The sequence below is a fragment of the Schistocerca cancellata genome, chromosome 7 (genome assembly GCF_023864275.1).
Source record: "Schistocerca cancellata isolate TAMUIC-IGC-003103 chromosome 7, iqSchCanc2.1, whole genome shotgun sequence".
NCBI lineage: Eukaryota > Metazoa > Arthropoda > Insecta > Orthoptera > Acrididae > Schistocerca > Schistocerca cancellata.
Window position 1 is genome coordinate 360005555 of NC_064632.1, and position 13502 is coordinate 360019056.

Below are 13502 nucleotides of genomic sequence, written 5' to 3' on the forward strand. Positions count from 1 at the left end.
GGGTGATGCAAACCTTTTTTTGATGTGTGTATATGCCTGACGCTACTAGGGACAGTGCAAGCCATCGTAAGTCCATATTCCCATGCAAATCCAGTCCAAGCCATGTAAGAGTTCTGTATATTACAAATAGAGTCCACCAGAATAACACCTTAGCCAAAGAAAATTGTGCTCGCCATGTATATTCCACTACTTGCATCAACATACAAAGGGAAGAGGGCTTCATACAGGCTCTGTACTGACTTATGTGCTAGACTCTGACGTTATCCCATCCCAGAGGGTGTGCCTGAGGGTCAGTGCCATTTGAATAGTGGCGCCACTACTTTTGATAGTAATGGTGCATCAGCTATTCAGTTTCCAAAATAATGCCAAGTGGTGCCACTAAATACTTTTGTTGCCTTTATTATGAAATTTTCAGGTTTTAATATTTTCTTTTATTTGTATTAATATATTTTCTAAATAGCTTCTTAATGAATTTATAATTCACTGCACTTCACAAACCCAATCCAAACAACAGCAACAACATAGCAACAAACTCCTTGGTATACTCCAGGGAAGCAAAATGTTAATGTGGGTCTTCTGTCCTATCTATGTTACTAGACTGCTATCGTGGAAACAGGTACCAGTTGCAGGCAATCTGTCTAACAGCTTCCAGGGACAACAACAATTTGCTTTTCAATGTTTCGCATAGTTACTGACCAAATTTAAAATGCTGTAATAATCTACTCCTTATGAGGTACAGTCTTATGTTAAAAGTTATCACAATAAGATAATGATTAAATTAGAAACTGTGTTTATCTTGAGGCAGCATAACTGAGAATGGAAGCCTTTAGTGACCTCCAACAAACTTCACTCATAATTTCAAACCTTTACAAAACTTTTTCTCACTGGCAACCCCCCACAAAATGGTCAAAGGAAAAACATTTATCGCTTACTACATTTTCATTGTTCATGCAGTCAAACTTCAGCATTAGGCATGATGTTTTAATTTATTACTCATTACAACCGACTCACAGGCAACACTGTACATCACATAGTTCAGGAGAAGTGACATCAAACATCGAGATGTGTGAAACACTAGCTTTTACTTAAAATTGAGTGAAAATCACCTGGACTGTCTTCATCCAGTGTTCCATAATTAGAGCACTTAGCGACTTCCAAAAGACTTTAACAATAATTTCAAACATTTCCAAATTTTTTTCTCTCTTATATGCTTAAAGTCTCTGTTTAACTTGTTAATTCATCTGTATTCAGATGTTTGAAGCTGCTTTATACATAGGAGTTTGATACTTTAAGGAAGCTCGGTTTACTGGTATATTCTATTTCAACTCACACAAACTATGATGAGTCTCATTCATTACTTTATAATCACTCAAAATATGAAGAGAATATGATGAAATACTCCAAATTAGCAATATACTACATTAACACTTGTTTTACAATTTCTCTTCACCCTGTTCACATGACTTAGTAAATAAAGTAATAAGACCTGCTAAAGGAATGAACCTCAGTGATTGCATTTATAGCCTCAACAAATGAAGTAAAAACTCTGTAGAATGTTATAGAAAAGGCAAACGGGGAAAAAGTAACACTTGTGCAAGTATTGCAATAAAAGAGAACGATAATACGCAGCAAAGCAGATTAATAACTTTTTAACTGGCATTATAGAAAATTTGTGCCACAGAACTATAAAATGAAACCTGCAGCTACCAAATTTAAAACAGAATCATGTTCCAGGACAATGTTTAAGTGTTGTTAAGAGAGCTGAGGTTATAAAAGTAGTGTAGGGCTAAGAAGCTCTTAGTCAAAAGTACTAATGGCATTCCTGTGAAAATTTTAAAGAAGTTTGCCCAGAACATAACAACATCATAAACACAATTATGTAAATCTTCTCTACAAACTTTCACTTTTTCTGAGTTTTCAAAAACATTGAAATCATTCCAGTGATTGAAAAGTGTGTAGAAGGTGACACAAATAAGTATTGGCCAAACTGTACTTTCTCCAGTACACCTATTTTCAAAATTATGGAGTAAGTTATGTGTAAAAGACAGATGGAATGACGTACTACCTGGATCATAGCATGGATTTAGAAGGGGACAATCAATACTGAAAGTTTTTGAGTGCCTTTATTGCAGACAATAAACAATTAATGACAGGGATAACTTCAGATTTTTCAAAAGCTTTTACATTGGTTATCAGAAAAGCTTTCTTATTAAGACTAAATATTATGGCACAAGTACATAGATCAGTTCTTTCCTTAGTACAGTGATCAGGAACACTGGTAACAGTGGCGTATACTGATCAGAAGTCAAAAGCAGACACACAAATATTATGAAGTGAGGGAACAACAAATATTGTATGCGTTTGTGGAGGTATGTACCATCTATGCAACTAAATAAAGGCAGTTTGTTTGCTGCCATATGCGTTTCGCTTCTTTTATTTGGGAAGCGTCATCAGTGGCAATTTCCAGAGCTGTTAACTCATGTGTGAGGTCCTGCAGATGTATCTGTTAGTTTCTGTACTCCAGCTGGCCAATTTCTGATGTTCTTTCATCCACATTTGTCACGCCGCATATATTGCTTGCACTTTCTATTTTGTGATCAACATATATTGTACGCTCCAGGGCCTGGTTAAAGGACCCCTTCCGTTCTTACCATATATTAATGATTTGAGTCTTAAAAGTAGATGCTTAAAACTATCTTATTTGCTACTTAGTCCTAATACTGAAAAGGAAGAACAGCAACCTAGCAACCTATAAACTGTATCACAATGAAAAGCAGCAGTTAGGCACATGATAGCCATTTAATCATATATAACAGGAAGATTGACACAGACAATTAAACAGAATGTGGAAATTCTTTCTAGAAACAATATCTCTGGCTGTGGCTAAGCCATGTCTCCAATATATCCTTTCTTCCAGGAGTGCTATCCCTGCAAGGTATGTAGGAGAACTTCTGTGAAGTATGGAAGGTAGGAGATGATGTACTCGCTGTAGTAATTCTGTGAGAGTGAGTCATAAATTGTACTTGGATAGTTCAGCCAACAGAGCACTCACCATAGAAAGGCAAAGGTCCTAGGCTTGAGTCCCAATCTGGCACACAATTTTAATCTGCCAGGAAGTTTAAATCAGTGCACACTCTACTCTAAAGTGAAAATTCATTCTGAAATAAAGCAATGCATGATAAATCCTGGGTCTAACAATGGCCTCTCTGTTTCACCGATATAAACCTTTGATTGGTTAATTATACCGGCACCAGCACAGGCTCAATGGAGTGCATGACAAGATAGCTACAAGCTGTTTTCCACTTGTCATTATGGAAACCAAATATCAGCTAGCACTTCCTCGCTCCCAGCTGTGAGCTTGAGTTCCAACATGCTGGCTGGTTCCGCTTACACAGGCTGATCCCAGCTGCCCTCTCTACTGTGGCTACCTCTTCCAAATGACAATGGCAATCTCCTATCCTCTGTCTATACGGAACTGTGGTGATACCGACACTTCCTGGGCCAGCCATGCCAATACCCAACAAGCTCAGCTCTCGCACCACACATGGAACTTGCTACACACACTACACACCAATTCTCTACAGGTAAGTGGTTGTCATTCCCTTGTTTTACAAATTTTTCCATCCAAGAATTTGCATTACTGTTAAGGATTTAATGAAATAAAAGGTTCAAATGCTAATAAACACATAAGCAGTCAATATCATAAAAATTACCCAATGAATTTGGTAGAGCTTCTGCCAAAGTTGTTTGAGTGTCACCATGCAGTGGACAAAGAGTTATGCTTATTTCAATTTGATACAACTGAAATAAAATAATTAGTTTATTCAAAGAACAGCAAATGAAACTGTATCTGAAACTTCCTGGCCAATTAGAACTGGATCTTTACCTTCCATGTTTCATATCAGTGCACACTTCACTGCAGAGTGAGAAGTTCATTATGGAACTGTATCTGTTTTTAAGACAGAGGCGAATGATGTATAACTGAAGATTACTGATGCTGATTATTTAAGATACATATGTGTACTCTACACATTAAGGGACAAGTAAGTCACTCTAGATTTCTATACACGCGAATACTTATCATTATTTACAAACTTTGCCCAGTCACATGATGTCTCAGGTTTTCTTGGCCTGGTAGATTAACGATGTGCTTTTGGTTGACAACTAGAGATGCTGATACCATTTTAGGCATAAAATGAAAACAACAACTTGGCTGTATACCTTGAAGTACATCATTACTTACTCACTTGCATGCACTAATTGTCAAAAAGGAATAAGCACTTTCATTCATACAAAGTTTTGACAGCTTGCCAGACTGACTTGAGTATTTGCTGGAAGGTTATTTATTACCATAAATAACTGGCAAGGCTTGTGAATGCATACTGGTATGTGAAGAGATTTGGGGGCTGTTGCTTGGCTATGTCTAGTTAACTTGATTATTAAAAAATAGATGTTTAGAAATTGTGCTCTTCTGAATGTGTAGCAGTTATTTGAGGTTTTTGTTGGTCAATTACCAAGTTGAAATTTTAAATTATTATGCTTACATGCTGTAAAATAAACTTCAATGTCAGAATGATAATTATTATGCTGCATAATATGAACCATCTAAAATTATATAAAGTCACTGGATTCAGAGTGGAACATAAAAGATGCAGAGGTAATTAACAGTACATAGTGAAGGTGGTCAAAACTTCAGTTTCCAGATTCTGCCATCTCATCTGTTCCATTTTAAATGCATAAAATTTAATACAAAAGTCTTATATCCAAGGCAGTTAATAAAGTGCAGGGATAGCTTTATAAATTGTAGGTGTGGATGTATATACCAGCATTTTTCATGCAGTCAGCTCTATAATGCTCTCTCTTGCATCAGTGTTGCTAAAATTTTATTCATCTGTGTACCATATAACACTCTAAACAAAATCGTTTGTAAAGAAGCTGTGGAATAATGATCATTACCTATTTTTGCAATGCTCTTCGAAAAACATGTATAGATGATATTTAAGTAAAGAAGTCAGGTATTGTTAGCTAATTTATAAATTTTTTGACATGTTTTCTGTTCAATAGCGCTTTGCCAATCAGCATTTTGGTAAGTAAGTTAAATTCTTATATTTGAATGTAAATGGTAACACATAAGAATGAAACTATTGACTAGAGAGATCAAGTGAAGTACAGCCGTTGGTTGAATTCAGGTCTCATATTGGACCAACAAGGATAAAAATCTTGTGTGGCCAGTCTAATTTAGGTTTTTGTGCACTATATTGACAAATGCAACTAAAATCCATAAAGATTCTTTTATCAGGCCTCTAGTTGTGTTTATCAAGTCAATTAAGCCAAGTTAGTGTCCCTCAGTCTATGAGATCAGAAACTTGAAACAATATTTAATGAGCTTTTACTCAATGGGACACTATGAGTCAATAGCTAAACAATGGGCTTATATTGCCGTATATCTTTACACTGAAACTGCAGGACCATGCACATTACTGAATGCAAACCTCTTCCATGGCTGTGATTCTACCTATTGTTGACTAACTGAAAAGAGACTGGAGATTAATGGGAAATTTTTGTATACTAAAGCTGCGTTTTGAAGCTCTTTATCAACAGCAGTGCCTTACCATCAGGTTCATTATTAAAGGTGTAGTTTTTAGACTTAGTGGATGAGTACATTTAAGTCCCTTGTGTATTTCTCTTGATGTAATCTTTAGTGCAAGAGACATTACCCAGCTGTCACCACTGACCAAATATATGGATGGATAATTATAATTTATGTAACAAGAACATGACATCATACTGTTTAATTGATGAAAATATTTTGACAGACTAACAACAAATTGAGCATCTTCAATGCAGACTAAATATGTCGATCAATGATCATAAGGTATGTAACAGAAAATGCAGAACATGACACCATACCGTTTAGCAGATGCAAATACTTTCAGCAGATTGACAACAAATGGGGCATCTTCAGTACTGTACTCTGAAAGGGCAATAATAATTTCTCCAAATTCAACAGCTGGCAGCTCTGACTGTAACACCTTGGCCAATGAGAATGATCCTACTGTCTTAAGAAAGCTGAGGCGTTCCGTCTTGGGGAGTCTTCTCCATTCCTGGCAAAACTGTGGAAGTGTTGTGGGAACGATTGCGCCAGATGACTGTGTGAAGAAGAGTGGAAGTAAATAAATATTTGTTCTTATTTATGAGTCAAGGTATTCAAATGGTACCCAAGCAATTGTTTAATTTTTTATCTGCCTCGGACTCTAGAATGAATAAATGTAATGAATGTAGTACAATACATACTTTGCCCAATCTATACAGTTCATGCTGACAGTGATTTTCCTGAGAAATTTCCTTTTGTTTTGGAGCAACAGTATTCCAGACTCTTTTCCTAGCCTTGTCAGGATTGTGTTGGACCTCACTCTTCTTCACAGGCTGCAGATGAGCTGCTTTTACCATGTCCCTGTATTCACAAATAAATAAAATACTGAAGCGAGAAAAACTAATCATTTTTGAGGCAAAGAAAGATGTTCAGAGAGAATGAAATTATTGTACATAGATATAATATGGAAATAACCCTCACCTAGAAACATATGGAAATTCAGCTCAAAAAGAAAGTTTTTGTAACAGCACAAGAGTGAGATACACTATTACAGTACACATGGAAACATAAATTTAAACAAATAAACTAACAGGTGGATGTAAAATAATTCTATTCACTCTTATTATCTACATATTAGGTTGTTGCATAAGTTTGTAGCATTTTTGCCGGTATTCCGGTTGCTATGGGTTTATTTACTGATTGTAATTTTTAATTCACCATTGCTATTTGAGTACACATATTATCATTTTGTCATTTGGAGATAGTGAGCAGAGGTGCGGACACTAGAAAATGGAGTGCCAAGTTGAGAAATTGGAACATTTCTGACATATTCTTCTGTTCAATTTCAACAGAGTGGTGACAACAGTAAAGGCAACCAGAAATATTTGCACCATGTATTGGGATAATGCCACTGGACAGGCATGTTTTAAGAAGAATTATTTTGACATTAGTGACTCTCCACACTCAGGAAGACCTTTGGGCTTTGATGAAGATCATTTAAATGCATTAATCCACAATGATCCACATCATTGTACTCGTTAAATGGTAAATGCGATGGACTGCATGCCATGAGGATGGTTCAAAAATTGGGTGTATGGGGTACCGTATAAGCTAAGCAAAACTCACAAAAATCAGCAGGTGGCCATATGTGTATCTCCGCTGACTCATCATCAATTGGCACACAAACAACACTGACCATTCCTACCCTGTATCATTCCTGGTGACAAGAAGTGGTGTCTTTATGCTAAGATATGGAAAAGACAGGGATGGTTGAGCCCAAAGCAGCAACTACCCATACAAAGCCCTGTGCACATCCATGAAGATAACATTATGCGTCCAGTGGAACAGTACTATGAATTGCTTCCCTGAGATGTAACCATCAGCGCTGACATGTATTGTCAACAACTAAGACGTATTGTGGATGCAATCCAAGAACAATATCCACGATGACTGCATGAAGTGATGCTGCTCCATGATAATACCCACCCACTTCCTGCTAGACTAACCAGAAACACTATAAGAAGTTGAGCTGGGAAGTCATTCTGCACGCTCTTTATTCAGCCAATCTTGCACCCTCGGATTTTCACTTTTTCTGCTCTCTGCCAAACAACATTTGAGGAACTTCCTTTATGGATGAAAATGTGCTTTGAACATGGTTCGATGAGTTCTTCGTCTCACAGCTATGTGATTTCTCCAGTCACAAAATCAAAAAGTTACCCCAGCATCAGCAGATTGTTGTAAATGGTGAAGAGGAATATGTTACTGATGACTTTTGTTATGTGTTGTGAGTATCTGTTGTGATTACTGAGCTACAAATATGCTACAAACTTATGCACCAAACCAATATATATATATATTATCTTTGTCATGGACAAGATTTTGATCTAAGATATGATTTGTAGTTATTTTGATAAAGCTCTTCATTTTAAAACAGCAAAGATGATGACAAAGATAGAAGTTTTTCATTTGCACTACATTCTCCACACCCACAGGCATCTTTGTGTCACTTAGGATGAGGGTTGCATCTGTTAACTGTAGATGGCTGTAATGGCATGTGTGTAGTGTTGTGTTGTGTTCATGTTGGAGATTACGAGAGAAGGAAGAAGGTGGAATCTGGTGTGGGCACACAGCCTACTTCTTTTGAAGTGCACCAAGGAGGCCACAGAGCTTAACATTCCCATCTGATGAATGGATCACCATCATGAGCTGCACGTGCTCTCACTTCTTGAGACACTGTGGAGAGAACCTGAACTGAATCCAAACATTGGTGCAAAGACTGGTAATCAGGAGCTTTACTCCACCACCTCTCCTGTCCCCTCCGCCATAAGGGCAAAGGAAAAATTGTCAACAGCACGCAGTTTACAGTCACCCATCCAAGTACTGGGTCATCCCCAACAGTGCTTAAGTTCGGTGATCTGATGAAACTAGTGTATCCATCTTGGCATGGCCATTGATGGTTCAGTATATAGGAGAATAGTAATATTTCAAAAGTTCATTTTCCATCTTTCACAACATGTGCCTGTTGTTACAATAACAAGTGCTTGAAAGGCTAATGAGAATAGATGTGATATATTTGTCATAGAAGACCAGAAACTCAAATCTAATGAGATAGAAATTGAGGCTGCATATGAAATCATTTGGGCAAGACTCAGTATCAGAGGTAGGCATAAACTTATCATTGGATCCTTCTATCAACCACAAGATTCACCCCCCAAATGTAACTAAAAACTTTAGAGAAAACCTCGGTTTGCATGTACATAAGTTGCCGAATTACAGTTACTCAGGTCTTGTCCTGACTTATCCTTCTGATCCTTGGGGGAGTGATACAAAGGCGCTGCAGTATATTCCTCATTTAAAGCTGGCTGTTGAACTTTGTAAGTAACCGTAAGTGGGCCTCTATCTTCAAGTGTCTGCCATTTCAGTGTTTCTGCATCTCTGTGACACTCTCCCATGGCCCAAAGCAAACTTGTGACCACTTGTGCTGCTCTTCTCTGTATGCATTCAATATCCCCTCTTAGTTCTATTTGGCATGGGTCCCACACAGTTGAGCAAATCTTATGATGGGTTGAACGAGTGAGCTATCACCTTTGCAATCAGATTGAATTTCTCTTGTATTCTACCAATAAACCAAAGTCTGCCATTCCCTCTACCTGAGCCTATCTGATCATTCCATTTCATATCCCTACAAACTATTACACCCAGGTATATCAATGATATTGTAGTCATAAGATACTATGTTTTTTCGGTTTGTGAAGGACACAATTTTACATTTCTGAACATTTAAATCAAGTTGCTGTTCTTTGCACCACTTTGAAATCTTATCAATATCTTACAATATTTATGGAGTTTCTTTCAGATAGTATTTCATTACACGTAACTGAGTCACCTGCAAACTGAGGTTAGTATTGACATTGTCCACAAGATCTTAACACGAACAGCAAGTGTTGCAACACACTTTCCTGGGGCATACCTAAAATTACTTCTACTGCTGATAATGACTTTCCATCCAAGGTAGCATGCTGTGTCCTCCATACAAAAGAATCCTCAGCCCAGTCACAAATTTCACTTGATACCCCAGATGATCGTACTTTTGACAATAAGCTTAGATGTGGTACCGATTAAAATGCTTTTCAGAAATCAATGAATACTGCATCTACCTGAGTGCCTTGATCCAAAGCCTTCAGTATGTCACTTGAGAAAAGTGTAAATCGGATTCCACATGATCAACGTTTTCAGAATCCATGGTGGAGGTCATTCTATTTGAGATACCTCATTATGAATATGTTCTAAGATTCTGCAACAAATCAATGTCAAGGATATTGGATGATAATTTTGTGTATCACTTCTATTACCTTTCTTGTAGACAGCTGTGATCTTTTCTTTCTTTCAACTACTGGGTACAGTTTTCTGTTACGGGATCTATGATAGATTATAATTAGAAGAAAGGTCAACTCTGCTACAAATTCAACACAGAATCTGATAGGGATTCCATCGGGCACTGGAGCTTAGTTCAATTTTAATGATTTCAGCTGTTTCTCAACACCATTGACACTGAATGAAATTTTCACTCTGCAGCAGTGTGTGTGCTGATATGAAACTTCCTGGAAGATTTAAGCTGTGTGCCGCACTGAGACTCCAGCTCGGGACCTTTGCCTTTTGCGGGCAAGTGCTCTGCCATCTGAGCTATCCAAACACAACTCATGACCCGTCCTCACAGCTTCAGTTCTACCAGTACCTCGTCTCCTACCTTCCAAACTTCACAGAAGCTCTCCTGCGAAACTTCTATGAAGTTTGGAAGGTAGGAGACGAGGTACTGGTAGAACTGAAGCTGTGAGGACGGGTCGTGAGTTGTGTTTGGATAGCTCAGATGGCAGTGCACTTGCCCGCAAAAGGCAAAGGTCCCAAGTTCAAGTCTTGGTCCGGCACACAGTATTAATCTGCCAGGAAGTACCATTGACACTAACATTTATTTCACTCATATCAATTCCTCTATTGTTCATAAGAGCCTGGACACTAACTTTGGTGCCGTTAATAGCCTCTACATATGACCAGAATTTCTTTGGGTTTTGTGAAAGATCGTTTGACAATATTCTGCTACAGAAGTCATCGAATGCTTCATGCATTGCTTTCTTGGCAGCCAAACACTTTCATTCAGTGTCACTATCTGCAGCTCTATGTTTTGTTTTATACCTATGATGCAGTAGTCTTCTTCTTCCTTTTTTTAGAAGTTTCTTTACAGTGACTGTATATGATGGAGGATCCCACCAATTATGAACTGTTTTACTGGGTACATACCTAATTAGTGCATGACCCTTTACACAGGGGCAATAGGTCCTCTACAAGTGCCTGCCCTGTGCACATATAAATCTTCCTGCTTGTTTTACCTATCCTTTGTACTTTGGTAATCGTTGTTCCACAGCTATGTCATGGTCACTGATACCAGTTTTGATGTGGACATCCTTAAAGAGGTCAGATCTATTTGTTGTCATTAGATCCCATATATTTCCACCATGAGTGCTTTTCCATACTATCTGTTCTAGGTAGTATTCAGAGAAGGCATTCAGTAATGTTTCACAAGATGCTCTGTCATGCTCACCAAAAACCAAACTAATTTTTCCAAATGATTGTTGAATGGTTAAAGTCTCAAGCAATGATTACAATATGTTTTCTCTAGTTTTCAGTTACATTAGGAAATGAGTCTGTAGACAGAGTTGTCTGAATTTTTTGATGCAGTACACACGTCTCACTTTCTTTTGCATAAAGTCTTTATACCACTGGTGCTCTATGGGTTGTTGGTGGATCCTTTACTGTGGGCCTTATATATCTGTTTTGAGAAGATACAAGTATTTCCAAGGAAATGCTGTTGCCACTTTACTTCTGAACAAACTGTACTTGGAACTAATTGTCTACATTACACACAAACCTACAGTTTGTGTGTTGGAGACATGATTTAAAAGTCTGAATAATTTCATCATTTACTGTTCCAGCCACTGTCCAATGGGGGCCATTTTCAGAAATATTACACTGGTAACATCACTTGGAGATCTCTTAATTTGAACAGATAGGATGTAAATGGATACAACATGCTACTGTAAACTAATAAAGCGGGAGTGATCAGATACAAAAATTGGTATTAAGTTCCAGGCCCTAAAAGTTGGTTGAAAACTGTGTTGAAAAACGTGCTGAATGGTGTGCTACAATGGTGGATTTAGAAATACATTAATTAGTACTTCTGAGAGTTCACAGCCTGTTACCAGTAAGAAAACCTTAAAACTAAATTATAAATTAATTAAGGATGAAGAAGAAGAAATTATTAATACCTCTTATCCCTTTAGCACAGATCTAAACAGAGCAATGGGAAGGCGCAAATTAAGGAAGGCCACATGCTTTGTCAATATCCTAGTAGAACAACTTTAACATACTGGAACTAATACAAAATAATGCCTACTAGAGCTCTTAAAATGTTAGCTAGTAACTGGAAAAGCTGTCTAATGATCATGGGAGCATAGGCCTTATTTCTCTCTTCTCCCACATTTAAGACAGTGATTGGCTGGAGTGTTGAGAAATTCTTGAACTATTGGCTACATATTTCAGGAATAATGTTTGACAGAATGTAATTATCATATAAGACAACTATTTTAACTATATTAATTATGCTGCTTACTGTAAGAAACACTATCTTTGGCATTTTCTATTATGTTTTTTATTTTCTCTGTATACGATGAGTTTTGACTTACGTGTTCTTTGGACCGCGCTATGTTTGCACTTGTTGCAGCAGCATGCCTATTTGAAGCTCTCATTCTCACAGCGATAGTTTTTTGTGCTTTCATATATTTCAACTGCAGAGATTCTGCAGTGCAATCTACTTAAGCTATCACATACTTTCACGAACATTGTCAGCCTTCAGTGATTCATTAATATAAATGATTCAAGTGAATGGAATGGAGTGTATTAACTGTCGCAGAATCACAAGGTAACAGTGGCAGAACTTAATTCGATCTTTAAGCTCTTCGTTCAGTTCATAGCGTGGCGTAGCATTTGCCTCATTATTTAGTGACAAAATATCGAAGCATCACGATGTTGAACGACTAAAACCAACTGGAATTTTATTTGAAAAGTTTTTCCGAGTAAACCTTGACTTCTGTGTGCGTGCTTAGCAGTAAAAGAGAAAGAGAGAAAAAATACCGCTAGCAAGTTATGACAGTGAAGTGTCATTTTCCAACGAAATTATAATACCGTAAACAACGGTCATTATAAAAACCGTTGGAAAATTATCTAATAATGCTATTACTTTGGTCAACACCAACCTAAAATCATCGTATGTAGCCACCTTCTGATCAATAGCTCGGAACTTCGCATCATTTTCCCTCCAGTATCGGGCATCATCGTCGATTTCTTTCTGTAACTCAGCTTCTAGTTCTTTGACATTAATTTCCTTCTTGCATATGTCAGCCATTAAACACAAAACTAGTATATAATTATCTGTTGAACGCAAACTGCACGAGGTAGTTGTTTACTCAGTTTGTTTCCACGGTGACAAGCATTCAAGGTTAGCGCATGAGAAATCAGTGCAATTATTGCCATGTACGGTGGATGGCCGTTACACAAATTTCTAATGAATAAACAACCAAATAAACTTAAACTCTTTTACACGGTATATATCTGATGTTATAGTAAATAAACTGTTCCTATCTTGCTTCAACACAATGTGGCTTTAGTTTTCAAATCGCAATGACAAATATTGCGTACAGTGTTTTTAATTTATTTGTATTGGCTGCACCATCCCTTTAGATCCGCCTACGGATAAAAGTCACAATTGATACATTTGACGAAAGCGCGACAGCCACAATCTTCCCGAAAAATTTTCGCGAATTCGGTTCTTTGGATTAGTAAATCGAGTCCTCTCTTC

At 37.4% G+C, this 13502-nt stretch overlaps 1 protein-coding gene across 1 annotated transcript in view; it reads right to left on the minus strand.

Annotated features, from left to right (window-relative positions):
- Positions 1-13101, minus strand: part of LOC126092528 (coiled-coil domain-containing protein 103) — a 37402-nt gene extending 24301 nt beyond the window's left edge. Inside the window, exons 1-3 of the mRNA XM_049908156.1 lie at positions 12901-13101; positions 6295-6454; positions 5911-6149 (exon numbers count right to left, since the gene is read on the minus strand). Coding sequence (XP_049764113.1) covers positions 5911-6149; positions 6295-6454; positions 12901-13049 — 548 coding nt within the window. The 5' untranslated portion in view covers positions 13050-13101. The remainder of the gene's footprint in view (positions 1-5910; positions 6150-6294; positions 6455-12900) is intronic.
- Between the last annotated feature and the right edge of the window lie 401 nt (positions 13102-13502).